General features: G+C 30.7%; 1 protein-coding gene across 1 annotated transcript in view; it reads right to left on the bottom strand.

Annotated features, from left to right (window-relative positions):
* hyd (E3 ubiquitin-protein ligase hyd) overlaps positions 1–25933 on the bottom strand; it is a 169577-nt gene that overhangs the window by 127435 nt on the left and 16209 nt on the right. Inside the window, 6 exon segments of the mRNA XM_067286014.1 lie at positions 666–803; positions 900–996; positions 4585–4644; positions 15187–15355; positions 20510–20586; positions 24955–25081. Of these exon segments, the coding sequence (XP_067142115.1) occupies positions 666–803; positions 900–996; positions 4585–4644; positions 15187–15355; positions 20510–20586; positions 24955–25081 (668 nt within the window).

Raw genomic sequence — 25933 nt, 5'->3', positions numbered from 1 at the left:
AAGCCTAGCGTAAATTTTTTAAAATAATAATCGTGGCTATTGTATCATAAAAAATTATTTCTTTATTTTGTACAAACAAAATAAATATATTGAAAAATATAAAAACAAAAAAATTATATTTTGGAAGTTAATCTAGTATCAAAAACGTTTGATTCAGCATGACAAAGTACGACTGGAATGCTTTCAGTTAACAAACATTTTGGTTGATTGGCTTTCGGATAAACTACTGTATTTACATTGACAATATTAAAAATTCTTCAGATAAATAATTTATTTACAAAAATGAGTAACTACAAGAAACATTCCAAGTTACTACTGCTGAAAAAGTAAGGACCCTCATTCAAATATTAACACAATAATAATTTAATTATTCTTGGTTTAACCAAGTACATATATCAGTGATATATGAAACTCAAAAAAGCCACATAGTTGGGATGCTCTTATACTTTTTCATAAATTGAAAAAGCCTTAAACTGCCCTCATAACTTATACAATTGCTTTGAATAAATAATATTTATCCAAAATGCAACCTTAAACAATCCAGTTCAGGCTTGATTTTTTTATTTATAAATTATAAATAATTGGTGTGTGATACATATATATATATATATAGACAAACATTTTTTATATTATAAAATTCAGATTGAAAATTTTACTAAGTATACCTGTTCTTCCCCTACTTCCTGATCTGCTTCTTAAAGCTGAATAACCAAACATATCTTCTGAAAACATAGCATCAGCATCAATAATAACACTAGGATGATCTGTATGAATTCCAGCATCCAATAAAGATATCAGGTCATCTACATATGCAAATTTAAATATTTTACAAATTTAAATGAGAGAAATTAACAAATTACATCTTGAACATATCACTATGTAAATGATAAAAAGTATACCTCCAGGCATATAAGAATCTTGACTATCATCTACATCTTCCCCTTCTTCATCATCTCTGCTTAAAAGATTGTTTACTGCAAGATTAACATCTAAATTCTAAAATAAAAAAAAATATATGTAATATAATTCAAACTGAAAACTTAATTTCTAAAATCATTTGTTCATTTATAATTACCTAACAGTAAGAATTTATATTAATAAATTCTTGAAATTTCAAAACTTATATTTTAAAATTTTAAATTTTATAAGAATTTATTAAAACAAATCACACACATTTAAATACATAAGCAACACAGCAGTGTTTTTCTGGATATCTTAAGGTTTGTTACTTTCGACTATTTTCATTGCAGCTTCATATCTTCTTAGAAAAAACTAAGTAATAAGATTGTAAATAATCATATGTAAAACCATATTTTTGTGGATTGACTAACATTCCACGTATAACCAGCATGTTGGAAATCCCAGGGTCACCGGCATGCTAGTTAAACTGAAACTAAAAAATAAAATTAATAAGATCTAAAAAAACTTGTTAGTTAAATGTTAAAAACATTCTTCCCAGTATAATAAAATAATAACATTGTAATTTGACTGACTTAAAATCAGGAAGAAAGTTTTTGTTTCCAGAACAATAAAACAATTAACAATTTATTGACATTAGTAGTAATAGTAGTTAGTCAGTGTAAACTGCAATGACAAATCTATCCTTACCTTAAAAATAACACCTCTCAAATTTCACATTAAGCATATGTTAATTAATTTATTTGAGTTGGGATAATTTACAGTGAGTTTCTGAAATTTGGTATGTTAATTTTTGCATTTTTGAATCAAATAACATTAAAATACACATTAAAAAAAAAAGCACTTTTGGTATTCTACAAGTATTTTAAATCAATAGAAAAAATTAAACATATAACTAATTTTTTATGTAATGCTGACAGTTTCACAGTTTTAGGATAAAAACTAATTCATTTTTACATGTCACAACTCATTTGATTTTTAATGCACCCTCTAGAGAGAGATGTATAACCTCACTTAAACTGGCATTTCCTGAGATAAACTAAAATGCTGATTTTTATCATATGAATATCACCGTATTTACTCACTTATAAGACAAGCTTTTCATTCATTTTCACTGCTTCAAAAACCTATGTTGTTCTATATACGCAAGTGAAGGATTCTTTGCGTTGTGGCCAACCTGGCAACACTTCAACACGTCCCCACAGTCTTCATCTCCCTCTTGAGTTCATTCTTATTAGGATTTCTCTAATAGGATCCCGGCTTTTTTTAACCCAGGAAATCCCACAAATATCTCAAAACTTCACTTTTTCCTTATTTTGTGTTAAGGTTGAAGAAATTTTGCAAATAGAAAATATAATTAACTCATAAACTGTCAGAATACATTCGTATTTATTAATTTTAAACCTATTTAGTTTTTAAATTTTTGCTTATTGTGGCATCTCACAGATTGTCAATAATCAATACATAGCTTATTTGTGGCAGGACTCTCAAAATTCTTTACTTGTCAGAACCTGTAATATCTTGAATAATTATACCAATGCTGTCTTAATTTTTAACCATGCCCAGTAGCTTCAATAACTGCATTATGCTAGATTATGCAAATTGGACAAGGATACAAACAAGTACGAAGTATGCAAGTACAAAGTTTTTCTTCATAAACCTGATTATTAAAGCCAAAAAAAGTGCCAAATTATTGGGCTATAAACTTAATGAGATATTACAAAAGCCAAATCAAGAATAGTAGACAGCGAAAAAAGTACTGCAACGCATCTCAAAAAGAAACAAGATGTTTTCAAGACTACAGGTGAAAAAACACATAACATCTGTCTTCTCTTAAATGTATTAAAGACAATTCCACCCACATCAATTGAATCAGAAAGGGCATTCTTGGTATCAGGACTTTTCATTACTAAAATAAGAACCAGATTGAGTGATTGGAGTATCAACCATCTTTGCCTTTTTACAATACAATAATACAAAATATTATTATAATATTTAAAATATTTTTATAATAAAATATTATTATAATACTTAAAATATTTTTATAATACAATAATACAAAATATTATTGTAAAAACTTACAATAATATTTTGTATTATGTTTTATTTAAAAAACAAAAATTACCTTCTAAGTTAGAAGTTTGATCTAAGTTCATTTTTTTCTTTAAATTTTCAACTCAATTTAAAGACATTTTTTTCTGTAAGCAGTTTTCAACAAAGTAATAAATTTTTTCTATTTGTGAAAATTTCTACGTAATTCAAAGATAATTTTTAATATATATTTTACACAACATTATTATTATTATTATTTTAGAGGTTGCAGAATGTATTAAATCACTTTTAAAATGAAAAATAATTATATCATTCGATTTCAAGATATTTTTTATATCTTAAAACTAATTAATTCTATTCCGGGATTCTAGGAAACAGCTCACTTTTTTCCCGAAATCCCAGGACAAGCAAAAGACCGGAAATGAGAAACCCTAATTCTTACCACATACATTGTACTGATGCCATTCCTTGTACCCCAGTTCCAAATAAAATTGTTTTATTGTTTTAAGATCTGTGATTATTTGGTATAAAACCCAAAGCATTTTTGCAATAATTTCTACAAACCGTGTATATAGTTCATGTTGCCATTATAGGTCTACAGTCTGCTTATCATAAATTAAGACACACATCCCTTTGTTTATTGGTTTAATCCTAGATCCATCAATTAAAACCATGTTGCATCTCATTTGGCCACAGAAAATAGTTCATAGTTATTTCTAAAATCATTAATGAAATACAGGTCACTTAGCAATGATTATGAATGTAGTTATTTCATATTAGTTAAATTGTTATTTTTAATGAATATTAGCACATTCTGAATCATTAAAACTAAACTTTTTCCACTCATGCACATTATAATGTTTTGGTTTGTTTTCCATTCATCACATATTAAGGCAAACAACCATGTTTGCCTTAATATGCATTTCATAATATTTTATTTGTGATTAAACAAAATAAAATTAGAATTGTATTAATATATTTAATTTTCTTTATTTTGAACTCTAAAGTCACACCTCATCCTATATGCGAGATCGTCTTATACCCAAGTAAATACAGAATATCTGATTTCATGGTCTCCCTGGATAGATCAACATGCTGAAAAATTTGTGAAAATATGGTATATATTTTAAAACAACACTTACTTAAGATATAATTTCTTATAAACTTTTTATAAATAAAGGCAGTTTTCAATCTTAGTTTAAATATAAAATCAAAATCTTCGAATCATTATGAATAATAAAAGTTTACAAGTTAAATACACTTCCATTTACAGATATGAAAAATTTCAAAAGACTCCATTAAGAATGATTCATACTCTTATTCGTTTCAGTTTTACATTACATAACTTTTCTAGATTACAAAAAAAAAAAAATGTTTCATGTAATAACAATCAAGACTTCCAGAAAAAGCTGCTTGTTTATAAATAAAAATTTATTGAAATATTAAATTAAGACTAAAATTTATCATCTAGTTTTCAAAGATAAGCACAGTATTTATGATCTAATTGGCTCATAAAAACAACTATAAACATTAAACATGTTGAAATTATAAAACATTTTCTCAAATTATACACACAACTTTAATATCAATACTATATTAAAAAAATACACTTACTGTACGTTGTAATTCTCTTACTATAATATTCCTTGATTTTCCTTGAAGTACTACTTGAGCCTAAATAAATAATATATTTCATGTTTTAATAATTATTTCACAAATCTTAATTTATTTTTAAAACTTTTTGTTAAATATAAAAAAAATAAATCAATCTAACAATTAAATATTAAACCACAACTTTTTACTTTATATGTTCCATAAACACAGACAAACAATAAATTTTCTAATTATATTTTGCAAATATATCCTCACCATTATAACAGCTGAAACTAAAATCAAATTCTCTGAGAATTTATGATTTTTCTAGAAAAAACACACATTAACTTGCTTCTTTTTAATAATAATAACAACTTTCTCACTAGTCACCACTTGCTGTGGTGAGAGAGCTCAATAATTTTGTTAAACTATATAGCTTTGCTATCTGGAGCAAGCATGGGAAGAAATGAAGCCAAAATGACTGAAATCATATCTGTGGGGATTTAACCATAAGGGAAACATCCAATTTGGTGAATCACCACAGATATGGGGATTCATGAAATTAGATGTTTCCCAAGTTAACGAGGTCTGCACTCACGAGTTAGACAGAGGCTGATGTTCAAAAAATATGTCACAGTCTCGCTTGGCCACCAGTGCGAAAAGCAGCACTGGTCCAGGTATGGCTAATGCAATGCCCACACCAGTTATTGTAGGAAACTGGCCTAACCTTGACGGAAATCCAATCACAAACCACTAAGACAAGTAAACCACACCAACGGATGAAATTGACATCAGAAATGAACGAGTTTATCATCCATACTTACTACACTATCACAAAACTCGAAGCAGACATGACAGCATACAGATAAGTTACATCACTTGTTTTCACAACATTATCCTCATCTCACAATCGCTGTACAAAGGTTGTTTATCAAAAAAGAACAATTATACATAACAACCTTATACCACAAACAACACTAGAACATATCAAACAACAAATTGAAGAACAATTACACCAACAATCAAATACTTCCAACATCAACCACATTATCCATCAGGATCATCAAGATACATGCATTGACAATACTGCTCCTACCACCACTATTTTCTCTGATGCCAACTATATCAACATTTTATTACCAGAAATAGATTAAGGCTTAATTCATAGCCTCACTCTTCTTTTCCAGTAAGCACTCACTAAATTTGCAGACACTGACCCTGCACAATGGCCACACATTGCCAAATCAACACTTCTAAACTAGTAGGAAAAACTACACTAAGTAAACACTTACATATCATCAGATTGTACACATTCTATTTCTACTCTCTCAGACATTCACACACTAGTTTATGCAGGTGCAGTCACAATAGTGACCTACCATGAACTAAAATTACATCCACAGATACAAGCACAAAAATCAAAAACTCTTCACAAGCCTGCATGGCAAAGGAGAATAGAAACACAAATAAACAATATTAGACAACAGCTATGCAAGCTGACATAATACGCTAATAACAAAATAACACCTGAATTAATAAAACTAAAACAGGCCTGGAAGTGCTATTTCCCCTCTGAAAAAGTGAGAAAAGCGAGTTGAAATACAGAAAAAGTGAATAAAAAGTGAGGGCAATAGTGACAAAACAAAGTGAAAACACAGAAGGAAAACTCAGCAAAATAGCAGTAAAAATTGTTATTTTCTTTTTAATCTGTTATGGTTAAACACATTTTAAAAATTTCTGTATATACTGTAATACAGTAGCCACTCGATATATCATGCTTTTTTGGTCCCCCAAATTTTAAAAGCATTTGAGTCAATAAATTTTAAATTACCAATTGCCACTGAATTTCTATTTGCAATGAAATACGAGAAAGAGCTAAATATGCAGAACAGGTGGATAGATCAATTATCATTTGTTTCCTTTTGATATAAAAGTTGTTTATTTATTAGTTTTAAGTACAATTTCCTCATTTACAAGTTTCTGTGAATTTGAAATTTCACACCTTTATGTGAATTAACAGTACTGAGTCAATTTACATAAAGGTGCAAAATTTCAAATTCACCACAATGTGTAAGGAAAAGATCTCTTTAATTCTCAACAAAAGTTCTAAAATTTTTATACAGTAGTAATTTTATTTTGCTTTTTAGAGAATTTTTACTCTGTAATTTTATAAGTTTTGATGCTCTATTATTCAATATTTATTTTTTTAAATTTTCAATTACAGCATTTATAATTTTTATTGAAAAATATAAACTACATGAATTTCTAATAAGCAATTTATATAGTACTGTATAATAAAATCGCAATTGATGTTTTGTTTTTATATCGACAGTATTTGTCTTTCAATGTCATTGAAACAAAAATGCTAAATGGGCATTCATGGTATCGATGTTTACGTAAATGTCAATTAATTCGATATAACCACAAATAAAATTTAGGATTGAAAACTAAGCTTATTTTATATCAGAAACACTTGCTGATGAAAGAATAGAGATTCCATAGCATGTATAATCTGTTTAGTAAAAGCCCAGAATTTTTATTACTCGGTTATATTGCTTTTTTTTTTTTTTTCTGTCTCCCGATAACCAGTGGCTACTGTATTTCTAGTAAACCACGAATACTTGAAAAGTCTTTGGCTTCTGTAAATAATCAGTCATGAAAGATGATGTTCTATTATTAAGATTATTCTGGATGTTGTCAGCTTTCTTCTTTTTCGCTTCTTCTTGCTTTTGAACACTTAACACTAATAAGCATCACACGTGCTGCTTGTACTTCATTCATGTTCTTGCTGTTAATAGCCTTCTCCAGTTTTTTTGTTTGCTGCTTCTAACAAAACTTGGCCTGTCACATGTATTTCATTTTCTACATTTTTCTGGTTTAAACTCAGCTGCAGTTCCATAATCTTCATGTTACGAACAGCTTTCTTTTGTTGTTCTTCAAAATGTTTCTGTGATCTTTTTTCCGTTTCTCTTATTCTTTTAACTTCTTTTCATTTTCCAATTGTTCTTGATAATTTCTATGCACCGAGGAAGCTAATTTCAGTCATTCTTTGTAATAAATACAAAGTGTGGGCTTTGGTCATACATGTTTAGTCCCTCCTTAACAATCAAAAGTGAATTAAGCATTTTTTCCAACACTGATGCTCTATCAGGAGAAAGTGCCCGGCATAAAATTGACCCTATCTCTCATGGGAACGGGATTTTTGATGCTGATTTCACTAATTTGGCCATACTCGGATATTTATCATTTTCAGAAACTGTTTATTTTTTAATGCTTCAAGATGTTTAAATATTGATTTCAAAATAAAATAATAAATCTGAAATAAATATATTCCAAATAATGTAAGTAAAATAATATTTTATTAATGATTTCATAAATAACAAGGAACTTTTTCCTGCAGATGAATAAAAACCAACATTGTTGCAACGTTGTCAACCTTTCAGGAAGCATGTGAAAACTTTTCTCACAAGCAATCACGTGTTGTACTTTTTACAACACTTTGAATATTTCAATTTATTTGATAAATTTTATATGTAAATATGAATTTACATTTTCATTTGCTTTTTTAGTCTCTCAATTAATGCACAATTAAAAACAACATAAAAGAAAAGATTAAAAAATAGATATTTCACAAGTAAAGTAATCACACATTTTATGAAAATAATACTTACTACATGGAATAATTATACTTGTAGTCAATTTAAACATACATTTATAGGAAGATGTAGATGTGATTTAACGTTAACAATATGCTATGAAATCATTAAAATAATTTTATTTAACTCAAGTTTATGAAATTATTTAAAGATAAATCAAGTAAAAAAATATTTTTGTAAACGACAACTCCGTAAACCTGATTGTTAATTAAAACCAAATAATCTGCCAAATTATTGGGCTATAACAAGGATAACTAAACAGTCAGAAACAAAATAATTTGTCTAGTGGTAGAAGATTACGCTACTATCTCGTGTTAATTTTAATAATTATATATTTTGAATTTAAAAGTGGCAGCAGTGTTGTCACAGCTTGAGAGATTAATCCCTCTGCATAGTGTGTTTTCCCCTGCAAAAGGATTTTAGTGATTTTCTTAGAAAACATCCAAAAACGCAGGAATGCTTAGAATACTTATTTTTAAACTCCGTAGAACTAAATGCAATTCGGAAGAGGTAGATTTTGGCGAATAATGAAAACATGGCATGAGTACATAACTTTACTCAACATTGGCTTCTGAATTTGTAATGAGAGGGATTTTTTTAAGTGCATAAAGGATTTTTTTTACATACGTGAAATAAATTTTTGTTTCTTATAATCTAACAACACTGAGCGGGCAGTTGTGATTTTGATTCCTGCTCAGGCCACGTATTTTCTTCCAGAACACTCTATTCTGATAGTCCAATAATTCAGCAGATCGTTTGGTTTTAAAATTATTTTTGGTTTGTCCCACATCTTAATTAGGCACGTGAAAATGACCTGAAAAGTGAGGATACTTCAGAAAAGTGAGAACAAGTGAGAAAAGTGAGCGACTCCGAGGCCTGCTAAAATAAATTTTCAAGAAAATTAAAACACACACAAAGCATAAACAACACAATGTCCACATTGCAGAATATATTGACACGCTCAGCCAAAACACGACAACTCAAATAACACAAAATTTGCTCTGCACAGAAACAACAAAATGAATTATTCACTAATAACAAAAAACTCTTCTAAAGACAAATTAATACTAAATTCACTAGTGATTCCCAACACAATAACATGCCAACTAAAGAACTCACAAATTATTGGTCTTCTTTTTGGTTTACTGCTGTCATTGCACAATGTTGATGCAGACTGGATCAAAGAGGAGAACAAAGACATGCAGAACACACCTAGTATGCATTGTGTTGAAATAAATTCACAGGACATCCACTGTACAATACAGAAAGCACACAACTGGACAACACCTGGGCCCTCAGTCTCGAGTTTTTCATGTTACAATTCCCAACGTGCTGAAGGTCTCACGTGGTACCATCTCACACTCTGATGTCAAATAGGTAGTCTCGAGTTACATTATAACTCATGTGCTTTCCCATCTCAACATGTGAGTTCCTACTCACTTTGAGTTGAGCACGTGAGATCTCTACACCAGTGATTCTCAAACTTTTTCGATCCACCGCCCCCCTTTGTCTATGAAGTTATACCCAACGCCCCCTAACCCATTTTCTCTTGTGTAAGAAAGGATTGGAAATATTCTTAGGAAAACTTTTCTATGAATCTCACACTTTGTGCCCTTACTGTATACATTGTTCTCAACATCTGGAAACCATTAAACGCAATGTTTCCTCTTATCCGTTTAACAGAGGAAAGGGAACGGCTGTCAGTGACCCCAACTTTTGCCTTTGGTCACCGTTCAGTACCCTGCCTCCAGCGCCCCCCTAGATTTACTCACCACCCACAAGGGGGTATTATCGCCCACTTTGAGAAACACTGCTCTACACAAAAGTGAAAATGGCTGACGGATATGCTATTCTGATCACAATTGAAGCATTAGAAAGAGCTGAAAGACGTTGTTTAAAAAAGGCAATAAATTTTTCAACCAATTATATAATATAAATTATTAAGAGCACAGACACTATATTAAGATTATTTATTAATCAGAAGTGTTAAGTTCATTGAACAATTTAAGAAATAGATGAAGGAAGTAAACTGAAGAAAGGATTAAATTAAGAAGTTAGTCACCAGATGTTGCCTGTATCACACCTTCATAATGCTGCACCTTGTAGTAATGCCACTTTCAAACTCCATCTTCCTACCGTTATGTAACCCTTACATCAAGCTACCTTGTAGCATTATGAAGTCACCTCATGCCTGTCTCCTCTGCACCCATTTAATGTTCACTGATCATACCTTTATAGCATTTTGTTTGTCTTGTATAATTTTAAGTATTATAACCTTTTTATATTAATACCAACTGAAGAGGGACTATTCTGATAGTCTGAAATGCATTTTGGTTAGTTCATGTTAATTACTCATCTAATCGAGTTTTAATGTACACCCCTTTTGTTTTATTAAAAGTACAGTACTCATTGATACATGAGTATTTGTGCTTATTATCACTGGTGTGATATGTCATTATCTACTCCACATTAGTAGACATTTAATTAATTTAATTAAACCAAGGGCTAAAAGCAATTCTTTGTAATAATTGAGCTGTTTACAGGCCAAGTCGACTAACTCCATTTGTAAATCCTCAATATAAGAGTCATTATTTTAAAATTTTTCGCGTAACTAATTTTATATATCGTTATTATTAAAGCTATGTTTTAATATAACAATATATAAAAATACATTCTGCAATGTTTATTTAAAGTTTAAAGGGAATTTTAAAAAATAATTTATATTATCAATTTTTATTCTTTTTGTTTTGTAAAGTTAATCGATTTGGCAAGTGAGCCATTCAATTCACGTTGATTTGTTTACAACTTGTTACAGTTAAGTTGATTGGTCAAATCATTATACAGGTATACCTCGCCTTACATCGGTAATTGGTTCCAGGAGATGCGATGTAAGTCGAAAAATGACGTAAGTTAAATTTACTTGTGTAGTTACAACGTAAGTCTAAACTACGGTGGAAAATGCCAATAATGAGCACTTAAAGACCGCTAAATAAGACGACAACACAGAAACACAGATGTTTTCATGTTTCGTTCTTTAAGATTTATGATGATTATATTAACATTTACTGTAAATGTACACATTTTAATATGATTTTATGTGCTTTTAACGCTTTTCTAGTGATATTACGACTTCAATATTTGTGGCGGATGGATGTAAAGTTGAATAAAATGACTTAAACTTGATTTTTATTTTTCTATACTTTTTTCACAAACGACGTATAATCGAGAACGACGTAACTCGAGGTATACCTGTAGTCGTAAACCCAGATGCATTGTAAATAATCCCATCATGCTTATACGTAACCAAGTGAGTATGACGTATTTCCACTCACCTTTCAAGTTTGCTCGATGGGTCTAACTTGAGACTACCAATTATGTGAGTTATAGTAACATGAGTGAACTCAATGACATCAGTTTGAGTACAACACAAAAAATTCGAGACTAAGGTCCCTGGTGTAAACAACATTCATAAATTCTAGCACAAAAAATTCACATCCCTACACCAGGAACTAGTTGAACATTTAACACTTATCAACAATCCACAAGAGATGCCAAATTTCTCACACAGGGCATCACTTATATAAAACCAAAAAACACCACCACTGAAGACCCTGCACAGTACAGACCAATTACATGTCTTCCAATACTTCAAAATTCTTACTTCTTGCATCATAAACAAAATATACAATCATACTGATGAACACAACATTCTTACAGAACAAAAAGCTGTTGTAGAAACCACAAAGGTTGCAAAGAACTACTACTGATTGACACTGTTATCCTATGGCAAATTCATAAGCAACACAGAAACATACACATGGCAAACATTGATTACAGAAAAGCATTTGACAGTGTCCCAAACACGTGCATCTAAAAAATCCATTTGCAACTCATTAGTTTCCTTGTTATACCATGCTTCACTGGAAAACATTACATCTTAACCTCCACAACACACACAAAAACAAATCAAGCATACATCAAGTGAGGAATTTTTCAAAAAGATTTCTTAAGTCCTTTCTGGTTCTGTCTTGCACTTAACCCTTTATCTAACACACTGAAGAAAACACAATATGGTTACATCAGACACAACAAAACAACACAGTTCACATTATCACACCTTACGTACATGGATGATATCAAACTTTATGCATCAACACAGAATCATCATCATCATCATCATCTCTTACAAACTGAACACACACACTTAAATGATATACAAATGAAGTTTACTCTAGACAAATGCAAAACACTCCATAAAAAGGGGTTCTGAAGAAAGCAGACTTTGTACTCAGAAGTGGAGATATTATCAAACCCATGGAAGAGGGTAAGTTTTACAAATATTTAGGATTCCAACATGCCAAACTAACAGAACATGCACAAACAAAACAAAGATTAACACTCAAATACCAGAACAGATCAAATGCAGTACTAAGAACACACTTAAATGTAAACATACTATTAAAGCAATTTGTTGTCCCTGTACTCACTTATTCTTTTGGAGAAATACAATAGATGGGCACAGATCTTAAGAAGCTCCAAAGAAAAACACCACCACCACTTACTAAGCATAAACAATATCACAAGAAATTGTATGTAGAAAGAAAGACTAACTCTTCCTCGTAAAGAAGGTGGCCATAGATTGATTAATATAGTTAATCTGCACTACAAACAAATTCTGACACTAGGTTTTTTCCACAAAAACACAAGAAACATCAAAATTATATAAAACTCTGGCAGACAGTAACCACACACACTTAAATTTACACTCTGAGCACCTGGACATAACTCAAAACATAAACAACATAGACACCGTTAAGCAGTCATGGGTCCAAAAGCACTTCATTGCAGCCATGCCTATGACCTAGCTCAGGACTAGGTCGACAAAACTGCACCAATATACTGGCTAACTTGGAGCTGCCTGTTCGGAACGACAAGATCGGGTCATAAACACTAAAAACTACAGAAAACACATTCTGAAGGATACATCACTCACTACACAAAATGTCACATTCTGCCTGAAACAATGCAATGTATAACATCTGGTTGCAAGCTCTTAGCATAAACAGACTATTTACATAGGCATAATCAAATAGCAAATATAATACACCAAGTGTCTGCACACAAACAGATTATTAAATACCCAGGTACCATACTACAAATATACTCCACAGGCAGTATTAAAAAATGGCACACACAAATAAACTATGACATAGCCATAATCTCACGTAAAACAATTCATCACAATAGACCTGTCTTCATTTTCACTGACAGATGCAGTAAGATCACTTATGTAATAGACATCTATCTCAATTCCAAACATGCATAACATAAAAAACACTAACACTGAAAAATCAACAAATACACTCCACACTCCACTCACCCACGAAATAGGGCATCTGTGGAGAATCAATAAGGTATTTATTATGTCTATTGTCCTCTCTTCCACTGGTATCATACCATATACACTACACAAAAGTCAAGAAATGTTAAACCTTAATAAAAACATATATATGATACTACAGAAAGCTGCAATATTGAACACATGTCACATTGTCAGGAAATTTCTAGATGTGGACACACCAATAATACAAAAGCTTAATGTTACACTTGTTTGGGTAGTCAGGCCTTAGTCCAGCATAGCACATCATCAGTATCAGTGGAGAACGACATTTGCAACATAATAATAGCAGCTTTCTTGCTAGTCACCATCTTGTCAAAGTAAAGACAGCTTAGTAATGCCAATGAACCATACAGTGATGCTGCCAGGAGCATAAGCTTCCAGTAGGACCACTCATCTATTAAGGTCTATAGAAAAAAAATGTTCCATAAGCAGCATCTGACCCAGAGTGGGCACTGCTAAATAGCATCTGTTCCTCATGTTAGAAGCAGCTGATTTATAAATACCTTGATTTAGGTATATGGGCATATCTACTTCTGAGAGAAAAAAATAGTTGTGACGTGTTCTCAGCTTAATACTGGCTCAGACACCATTTGAGTTAACAAGGTTCATTGGTTAGGCAGAGGCTCATGTGCAAAAAAATCTACCACAGATTTCCTAGCAAAGGCAGTATTGATCCAAGTATAGCTACTGCATAAAAAACACACTTACCATTTCATTCATACACAATGGAAAACACACCAATCCAGCCAAAATGATTCAGCAACAATCTAGTCTCTGTCTACTTCTAGTCAAATTAATTATTAAGGAGGTAAAGTAGCCTGATAATTTCGGCAAGACTGGTTTAATCCAGTCATTGACAATCAAGACTGAAAGACATACCAATGGGAGAAATGTACTCAATAAATGTATTCATCATCCATACTTATTATACTATCAGACACAAGAGTATACATAGACAGTACATGGCAAATTCATGCAAAATTATTCACATCTCACTGTTACAGAACAAAGCTTGTTGACCAGAAAATAATTATACAAACATTACCCCAAAACAATAACAATCCTTGAAGATATAAAACAAGTTAAGAAAACAGATACATCAACCCAATACTAGATCAAATGAGAGATCAGACACTCATTGACACTACCTTAATAGCAGTCACTCATGAAAAGCATACACAGCATAACATTTACCAATGAAAACACAAAAATTACAACAAGTGACACTATAGATACAGAATTAACACATTCACAGATTTATTCTAAGAATCATTCACTAAATATACAGGTTTAGACTCCACATACAAACACACACAACAAATATCCAAAATACACACATCAAAATAAATGAGGAAAACTCTATACTATATAAATACACATATTACAAAATATATCCAACCAACATCAACACTTTCAGTCATACATTAGTTTATTCAGGAATTACTACCATGCCCTTAAAGTACAATCACAAACAGACAATTAAAATATAGCAAGTTCTCACTTAATGTCTTTAATGTCATGAATTACAAATAAATCATTATACTAAAAAATATTTTTGATACATACTTGAGAGACTAATTCCTCTGGTACATAAGGTGCAGGAACTACAGGTCGAGATCCCATTATGACACCAGCTCCTCTACCTCTGCTACTAGTTGTTCTTATAATCCTACCTCTATTGCGTGCTGGAGCTCTGGTTCCACACTGAGAACTTGTAGTGCCCTTTAAATTAAGCCTATTGAGAAACCTGACATGAAAATTTTTGTAATATGGCATTGATAAATTATATTTTTAGAATAATTACATCCATTACTAACTTAAAACATTTTGAAATACTGATTTTTACAGATTAATTCATAAAATAATATTGTTATTAGTTGAACTTCTCATTCATTTATAACTGTATAAATTATTTTAAGATTATAAAACTGCAAATTCAACTGAACTATAATTTGTGATTAATTTGAGTTGTTACTATCTAAAATTTTGGTCATTCATCTAAAGTCATCAACTTTTGTATGAATGATTTGAAAAACTTTGCTATTTCAAAATTTATAGCAGTGTTTTTATATGAAAAAGGACAAGAGAAAAAGTACTATATTTTTTACCTTATAAGATAGTTGTTTGTACCTAAAATTAAGCTCAAAATTAGGTGCATCCTATAAACCAAATGTGTCTTATACTGTGAAGAATATCCCCCTCAAAAAAATCAACATGAAAAATATGATGTATCCAAGAAAACAGTTCATCTCATAAGGTGAAAAATACAATAATCATTATAATTATTTTAATGATATGTAGGCTGTTTTCTCAACCTCCAATGGCCCATAAAACAAAGACAAGCATAAGTAACAAAATGAATTTATTACCAAAAGTTAGGTACAAACATGGTTACTTTTCGACATAATCACCGTGAAGATTGAGGCATTTGTCATATCTGTAAATGAGCTTTTCCATCCCCTCATCATAGAATGTTGCCTTGCTGTTGTTTTGAAGATTGTCATTAGTCTTGAACCTCTGCCCTCATAGCCACGTTTTCAGTTCAGGAAAGAAGTGGAAATCACTCTCCACTAAATCGGGGCTATACACTGGGTGTTTAAAAATTTCCAAGCTGGGTGGAAATCTGAAAAGTGGAAGTTTTCACACCTTTAATGTGTGAAAACTTCCACTCTTTCCTGAACTGAAAACGTGGCTAGGAGGGCAGAGGTTCGAGACTAATGACAATCTTCAAAACAACAGTAAGGCAACATTCTATGATGAGAGGATGGAAAAGCTCATTTACAGATATAACAAATGCCTCAATCTTCACGGTGATTATGTCGAAAAGTAACCATGTTTGTACCTAACTTTTGGTAATAAATTCATTTTGTTACTTACGCTTGTCTTTGTTTCATGGACCATCAGAAGTTGAAAAAAACCCACCCTTGTATAATTGACTAGTATATAAAAATAAAAAATATATATATATTTTTTAATTTTAAAGAAATGCTTTTACCTGCATAAATGTATTAAAAAGTATAAAAAAAATTCTTCGGCTTTCACAGTATTATGAAACCAAAAATAAAAGTGTGGCACTCATGTTTAAAAATGATGCCCTATGCTTTTACAGTATTTTTGGTTGCACACACCAAAAAATGTACAAATGTTTTATTTCTCTATTATGTATCTGTTAGGCTCAAAGAACAAAAATGCTCATTGAGCAAAAAAAAAAACAGCCACAACATGTTGTGACTAACTCAAAAAGATCACAAAGTGAAATTTGCATAGTGGCTTTTGTAATATTTGACCACTGTGTGTTGCGGTGATTAAGAAAAGCCATAATGCGTTCTGAATGTTAGCTGACACAACCACAATAGAGGATGATATGACACACAGTGGTTTGTAACTTTAAAATATGGGTTCTAGCCTCAAAACATTTTTGTTTACAATTTTTAATGCTGAACAACATTAGTTCTACAAATTTTCCTAGAAATTTCATTTTCATACTTAATTTCAAAGGAATAAAATGTATGGAAAAAAATACACATTTGGTTTTTTGTTTTGCTTAAAAGTGCTAAAAGTCAAACTACATATACTGTACTTGTAGGTACATGATGTACTCTACTTGATGACATAAAAATTCAACTGCTAAAGTTACAAACCACTGTGCAACGGATTTATTGTGGTTAAAAGCCACCACAAGTTCTGGATGTTAACTAATAACAAGGTGATGATAAGAAAATAAAACTTTCTTTTTCATTATGATTTAGTTATCTTCAATTATCTTATATAAGTATGTAACAAAATTATTCACCATATAGGGTAGATGTACCAGTTTTGGCCAGTGTACCAGTTCTGGCCAGAAAACAAATTTAACTTAAAAATATAATCACCACATATTCAAATCTGTCCAATGAAACAAACTTTTATTGTTAACTGTTCACACCGTTAACAATAAAAGTTTGTTTCATTTGTGATTATATTTTTAAGTTAAATTTGTTTTCTGGCCAGAACTGTACATCTACCCTACAGAAATGTAACTTGGTTATTTTTGAACAACATTTAATCATTCATGAAAATCTGCTGCAGTGCTTGAGATCTCAATGTTTTCTAACAACTAATTTACTAAAAATAGTTACTTTGTCAGGATCTTTTATTAATAAATCAGTCTTTTTTATGAGAATCAAGAATGTTACAGAGTTATTTATTTTTACAAGAACTATTACCGTGATTTAGAGTTGCATTTTATGTTCTTTGAGCGACATTTGCATTTTTTATCAATACAGTATCTTTTACAGTGATACATTATAAACCCTTGCTTACGTCCAGATGTTAACATGGGTACTGAGCGAAGTGATAATGAAGTTGAGGGAATGTCCTGAATGTTAATAAACTTACTCTCAGAAATTGCCTGTTTCTCTAGGCCAGATTTGGCATATTCTCTGTTAGCATTGATGCTGTTCTTTCTTAAACAAAGCTTGCAAGTTACATTTGCACCAAATCCCTCATTCTTGTTGCTTTCTGCACAGATAACACGAACATATTTATGACACTCTGAACACTTGTGAGCTCCTAAGGTTTCATTTCGCTTTGTAGTCTTTTTGAGTTAGTCACAATGCATTGTGGCTTTTTTCGCTCAATGAGCGTTTTCATTCTTTGAGCCTAACATATCCATAATATAACTTTTTAATTTTAAATCAAAATGGTTTCTGTAATTATATTTGCTAACCAATATTAGAGAATCTGACAGAGGAACATTTCAGGTTAAGTGACATCCTTCACAAAGAGTTGCCAGTTTTTGCGACACCCAAATTCTGATAAACGATATCACATGAGGTTATACAATCCATAGTTTAAGCAGCTCTGATCTTGGTGATTTGCTGAAAGGATCACTGGAATAATGCATAACCTACGCATTTTGTACCAAAAATACCATTTTTATAGCCTAAAATGGTTAATTGGTTTTAAGATTATTAAAACCAATTGATCATTTTGGTATAACAATTACAGGCTATAAAAGTAAGTGAAATGTTGACTTAATGTGTGGAGGTAATTTACTCCAAGTTATATTAAATAAAGTATTTTGTAAAGGGCATGAGAATTTTAGCAACATAGAACTACATTAACATTTCAACACAAATTAAAAAATTGTTCAAGTTGATTATTGTCAAGAATAATGAACTATAAGAGGAAGTAAAGACACACTGAGTGCAGTGTTAACATTTTTTATTGACCGTTTGGTGATAGTGACATCAAGCACGGCACAGAGGTGAGTATTTACGCACAACAGTGACTGTTGGTGAGTGGTCATGGGCTTTTCTGAGGATGAATTGGCTGTGATAGCTATATCTTTGGATGAAGAAGAAAAAGAAATGCAATCAAAAAAGCGTACATCAAGCATAGACAAAAAATATCAACAGAATAGGGAGTTTCATACTCTTTATAAAAAGTGAGATGATGAAAAATTATATTTTTTGAATATTTTCAAATGTTCCAACATGCACATCATATTTTATTAAACAAAACAGAAAAATATTTATTTTGTACCCAATGTCCATATATTTCAAATGAGATAAATCAAATAGAACAGGTTGTTGATGCACAATTTCAATTAAATGTTCATCATCCATTGAAAAACAAAATTTACCATCAGTGAAAATATCATTCCTGTCAAATGTACTTTCATGATATGAGCATGCCACTGCCACTGTACAGCACTGTGACTAACGAGTCTGGACAGGGTAGTTTAAAACTAGGTCAATGATTTCCCACCTGCAAAAATCACTGCACTGCATGGTCAGGTCATTGTTGTGGGTAAATAGACCCTTACAGAGAGATATGTAACCTCGCTTAAACCAGCATGCCAGCATTCTCTACGATAAGCTCGCATGTCGGCTTTTACCATACGGAAATATCTGATTTCCTGGTCTCCCCAGATAGACTGGCAAGCCAGTCATTCTGAGAAAATATGGTAATTGTTTGCTATCAATATGAATTCCATTAATTACTTTATTAAACAATCAATATCACACTTTATTATTTTATGAAAATATATCAAAAAATGAACCTTACTAGAGACAATATGCAAATGTTAAAAGTTTCAAATATCTTGAAGTTTACAACAATCAAAATCGTCAGTTTTTTTTAATATAAAAAACACTTGAAATTAATATATTTAAAAAGATAAAATATATTCAAGGTATTTAATGATTTAGTAGCAAGATTTTCATCAAACATCTTTTAAGTAAAAATTTTCAAGTCTATTTTCATTCTGAAATTTAAAAAATTAAGTACATAAAATCTATAAATCTATCATGATCTACTTCTAAACTAGCATTCAGAAGTAGATCACGATAGATTTATTTATAGATTTTTATAGATTTATGATTTACAGTAGAGCGTCGTTTATCCAAAAGCCGATCAACCGAAAGCGTTCCAGTCGGACTGTCATGCTGAATCAAATGTTTTTGATACTAGATTAACTTCCAAAATATAATTTTTTTATTTTTATATTTTTCAATATATTTATTTTGTTTGTAAAAAATAAAGAAATAATTTTTAATGATACAATAGCCACAATTATTATTTTAAAAAATTTATGTTAGGCTTAACATATGAAAATTCAATGTGTAGTAACATGCAACGGAGAAAAATTTCAACATGGGATAGGTTAATATATTTTTTCATACATAATCAATTATCCGAACAACCCCAGTCCCCAATTGATTCAGATAAACGACACTCTACTGTATTTATTTGCACCTTTTACCATTTTTGAGAAGGATTTAGTTTAGGAAATAGTCTTTATCTAAGTTTATAAACAATACAAAATAAAAAGGTATTTATAAAATCATAAAATAAATTATGCTATATTACAAGCTAGTTACCTCTAATTGAATAAATTACTTACGCCTTAGATGCTTCATTTTTACTTAAATCTAGTCTATCTGCTAGAATAGAAAATGCTATTCGACAAACCCGTCCATCCTAATAAAAAAAAAATATGAATATATTCAGTATTTTAATAATTTATGTATAGTTAAAAACTAAGGAATTAAGTGATGAATTCATGGTCTACCTTATTTCATATAAAAATTTTAAATAAAATCAGAATTATTAAATTTCTTTCAATGTTAAAAATAAAAACATTTCTTTGATGATACTAAGAAGATTACAAAATAAATTTTAAATAATTTTTAAAAACTCGGCAATATAAGTTTGGTCTCGACTATAATTGTTTATTTTTTGTTTGCTTTAAACATATATTCAGGTGTTTTGCTGCAAAGTGCCAAAATCACCACTTGGTGATATTTTTATTAAAGTGGCAATAAATCTAATACTGGCAATAGAAAGTGGCAATAAAAACCCTGATGTGCTTATTTCAACATTTAGTGTAAAATCAAACTACAAAGCATAATTCAGGAAAACAGCAGAATGTATAGCTCTCATCATGACATCACACAGCAAGTTCAGGAAGGAAAGTAGAATTGACATTGAAAAGTGAAGACAGTTTTGTGCAAAGCCATCCAGCAATTCCATGTTGGAGATTTTTTCATTGACTGACAGAAAATTTGGGGAATTTTTTTGGGTAACTTTTTTCCACTTTGATCTTTTTTTCAGTAGATTAAAACAAATTGACATGACAGAATCTGTGAAGTACTGTTTAAACATTGTGATCAAATGTGTTACTCAGAATTATTCAAAAATGATTCCTATTGCTAACAAGAAGAGGGCAGATGTTTGAGTCAGTCTACATTTCAGATGAAACTTGGAGGACAATTAGCTTTATACACCAACAGTTTCAGTAAGAAATGTGAAACTTCCAAAAGACATATAAGCTAAACACTCAGAAGCCTATTTTTTGGAAATGCTTGAGAAGTGGGTCCTATTATCTGAATTGGAAACCTGAATGTCTGGCCCTCTCCTTGTAAGTGGCAGCTTAACATGTTATTTTCGCTTTCCAGACACCAAACTGATAAGGCTGCCATCAGCTGCATTAATAAGTAAGTGAAACTGGTGGAAATAAATAATTTTATGTGGCAAAAAAATTTTAAACTGGTGAAATGGTTGACAATATCTTTAACCCTTACCCGGCCAGGATACTGATCTATCGTTACCCTAATTGCTTAGCAAAAAGGCCAGGGTACCGATTGATTGTTACCCTGTTAACAATCAATTTTTATAAAATTTATCGACAACAGATGTCAGCACTTGATGGCATCATCTTGTTTATCGTCTGTTTCACATATTTTCGTCCAGGTGGTGTTTTGTCGACTTAAGAAATTTTAATTATCGGTTTTTTTTTCTTAATTTTTCACTTTCTGATAATTTTTTATTTCATTTTTAGCATATTCATGCAATAATATTACTATAATAAGTTCATTAATGCTATAATAAGTTTATTCAGCTATAGTATGTTTATGCATTATAAATATTCAAGTTAGGACCTTCAGTTCTGATATTTTATATATATATTTTTTTAATTTTTAATTTTTTTTTTTTAATCTAAAATATCAGCAAATGTTACATCTATTGCTACTGGTAATCATATGTTTATTACAAAAATATATAATCTTGTTTGATATGAAATGAATAAAGTATATTAGTTCATTATATTAGTTGAAAGCAGAATAAAGTTCAGATTTCAAACAAATGTTTGATATAATGTGCGATAATTTCACAACGAATAAACGTACATGCATAAATGTTATATCAAATTGTACAGAACAATATTCTACGTCGTTCTGGCTCAGTGACAATAAGAATGAAGTAACCAGACAATGTCAATTATGACAAAAAGTAACAAATTTTCAAGTTTGAATGTCAGTTATCATATATTAATTTTTTTTTTCTCATAAATTTTTCAAACAAACTTTATTGAAAAATGTCGTATTTAAAACTGACTATATTGATAAATATATGTGATTTTTTTCATATAAATAAAATAATAATTTAATTTTTGGTGAATTTTTAAGATAATATTGCCTGATTCACCTATTTTGCCCTTGGCCGTTTTACAAAATAAGGGGGCGTGGCAAACGGCAGGCTAAGGATTAAATTTTCCAGAGCAACCCCTGTGTATTATAACAATGCTATTACAGTACTTGTAATTTAACAAATTATATTTAATTAATAGATTTTAGTTATATATATGAATTATTGATTATCTGTTCATCCAGACTTCTATATTATTAATTTAATCATTAAATTCTTGAAAAATGATAATCTGCATGTATATACTTAAGAATAGTAAATTAATAAAGTCATTACAATTTACACTAGTTTAACTTTTAAAATTATATAATAGTAATACTTTGACAGTCTACAAACTTTATCAACAACATGAAGCCATGGACCCATTCTGCCAGAGTGGATAAATTCAAGGCAGTGGCAGGTCTGTGATGGTATAGGAAACCTTCTCATGGGACTCAATGCATTCCTTAGTGCTTGGATAAATTCTTAAATATTGTGAACTACAATAATGTGCTTGCTGATCACTTACATCCTTCCACAACTTTCATGCATCCTCAAAGGGATGCTGCATTTCAGTAGAACAATGTTTCACCTCACCAGACCATTACCACCCAGGATTGGGTCAAAGAACACCCATTGGAGTTCCAGACTATCCAGTGGTCTCTGACCTCAGATTTAAGTCCAATTGAATATCCTTATTGTTACATGGGATGCTGCTGAGAGACCATGAAACCAATACCAATGTCTACAGCAGAGTTGTAGACAACAGTGCAATAGATATGACTTGCAATACCTCTAGCAACCCTCCTGCATTTGGTGGAGTCAATGGATACATTCTAGTATGCATAAAACAACATGCTGATGAATTGCATTATACTAAAATATGTTCCAATAGAGTTCATTGGTGCAGTGACTGATGTACGGTACAATACATTGCAGTCATCAGGCTGTAGATACTACAAGCTCTAATAAGGTAATAACATAACCATAAAGATGACCAAATTAACACCTTTTTACTACTATTCTATACTAACACAAAGATATTTTGACAAAATAAGTCTGCAAATGCCAATATAGCACTGTTTACTTCTGCCATCTCGTTCGGTTGCCAGACATACCAAGCTTATTAACAAAAACAATTTTTACTTCATGGCAAGAATGTTATATGGGAGAGAAATCATACCTAACTTATGTTAATAACATATGTTTATTAAAAATTTGAAGAAATATACAGCCTTCGTCATTAGGCAAAAATTAAACACAAATTTTAAACATAAGAATAGAACATAAATGCAATGTTTCTTTTTTCAATTCAGTAAAAGCACAAGGTTGAAATATCAAATATTCAATAAAAATGAGAAAGGTCTAATAAAAATGGGATGCATGCAAAATTATCAACAAAAATATAAATCCCAAATGTAAAGATCTTTAGAGCATCTACAGTGTGAATTGTTTAAATAATTCCATCCATAAATGCGAAATATCAATGGTAGGGGTATTGCAGGATGAAAACAACACAATATAAAAATTTTCCCATAAGAATAACGTTCTGTTGTCATAGCACCATCTCAGTAACCTAGTATTAGCCCAAAAGGGCATGTGGCCATGCCGTAATACTCTTTTCGAAAGCTCAGTTGTGAGTTTATTATTGGCAATATCCTCTTGATATTCTGCTACCTGAACTTGCAACATTCTGGACGTGGCTCCAATGTACATTAACGCTGTTCCTGATAATGGCTGACACAACAGAATTGCATAAACCCCAGAGTTTTCATATATGGCAACACTGTCCCTATCATTACATAACTACTTAAGTAAGGCAGGCTGGGGAACAGATCGTAAAAGAAGGCCATGAGTTCTGAAGAGATGGGCTATGCATAAAGATAATGTTCTCACAAAAGGAACTGGTGAATGAACAATGCCGCAATCTTGTTTATTAGAGAAGAATATCTGAGGATATATCGATTTCCTGACACATCAGGAAATTGATATATCCTCAAATATGAAGTTGGGCTGCACAAATGGCAATCGTCAATGTTTAAAAGTAAAATAACCAACTGAAGTTGTGATCCAAACGATACAAAATAATTTATTAAATAATTCTAAATTATTTAATAAATTATTATAATTACTAATTTAGATAAGAGATGACACCTAACATCTACCCCTAGTACCAAAATACTCAGCTTCTAATTATTAATTAGAGCATAATAACAGTCCATCATTTGTATCAATACATTGGGTTTTGGGATGTTAATGTATATATTTAAATACGATTTAAAAGTTTAATTTTAAGTCTGAAATTAAAAGTTAATGAAAACTAATTAAATTATTAGATATTCTCTTATTTTTACACATTAAAAATGTTTTTAAAATACATACTTCAAGAAGGAAAACAATATGAGATGGTCCAATAACACATTGCCTTATTGATACATTTTTTAGCTGTGCAAGAACTGACGGTACACTATATCCACATCTGTTAGTTCTGTCAGCAACTTCTTTTAACCTTAAAAATAATAAAAGTAATTAAAGTTTCAATCTTTAATACATAACATTCTAACTATATTGGCATTATCAAAAACAATAATTAACATTTCTTTAAAGCAAAAAAAAAACATCAATGTTTTCCTTGGCTTAAATATCTACACATTTAAAGGTGAACAAAATTACTTAGTTCTCACACTTCCTATTCATCAAATTCAGCAAATGAGATTTCAAAGTAAATCTCAACTTCTAGATATGCAGAATATAAAAATTTGAATATACAGTCGAGTCTGCCTAAGTCGACACCCCAAGGGGAAGTAGAAATGTGTCGAGTTATCCGATGTGACGACTAAAGCAAAGTTAGAAAAAAAACCACAAAACTACAATTAGGAAAATACAGTAGTGCGTTATACAGTAGTATAGGCTTACAATACACTGTGTCCTCCGTTTACAATTACCCTGTAGATGAAAAACTGAAAAATTTGTTTAGTGTTGTTTGTTTTGAGCACTTAACTGTCTCAACTTTCTTTTTCAACGATCATGAATGCCTTGAAAACATCATCTTTGCAATTGTCAATTGTTGGCAAGTAACGTCTACGGATTCTTAATGCCTCTGGCATGAGAAAATGCAAAATTGGATTCTGGTGTGACATTGATGTAGATTGTATATTTTCTTTTTGTTTATCTGTTATTATTTTATACATAAAAATACATAACATGTTAAAGCATTTTTATTAATATGTATATATATATATATATATTAATTATATATTAATAAATAAATTGACTCCCTCTCCTGAAAAAAATGAGTTCACACCGCACGTGCGAAATGAATTCATTTTTTCAGGAGGGGAGTTGACTTATCAGACGTCTA

Source organism: Centruroides vittatus, unplaced genomic scaffold (genome assembly GCF_030686945.1).
Source record: "Centruroides vittatus isolate TY-2023 unplaced genomic scaffold, ASM3068694v2 scaffold_324, whole genome shotgun sequence".
NCBI classification, from domain to species: Eukaryota; Metazoa; Arthropoda; class Arachnida; order Scorpiones; family Buthidae; genus Centruroides; species Centruroides vittatus.
This window is presented reverse-complemented; position numbering and strand designations above follow the sequence as displayed.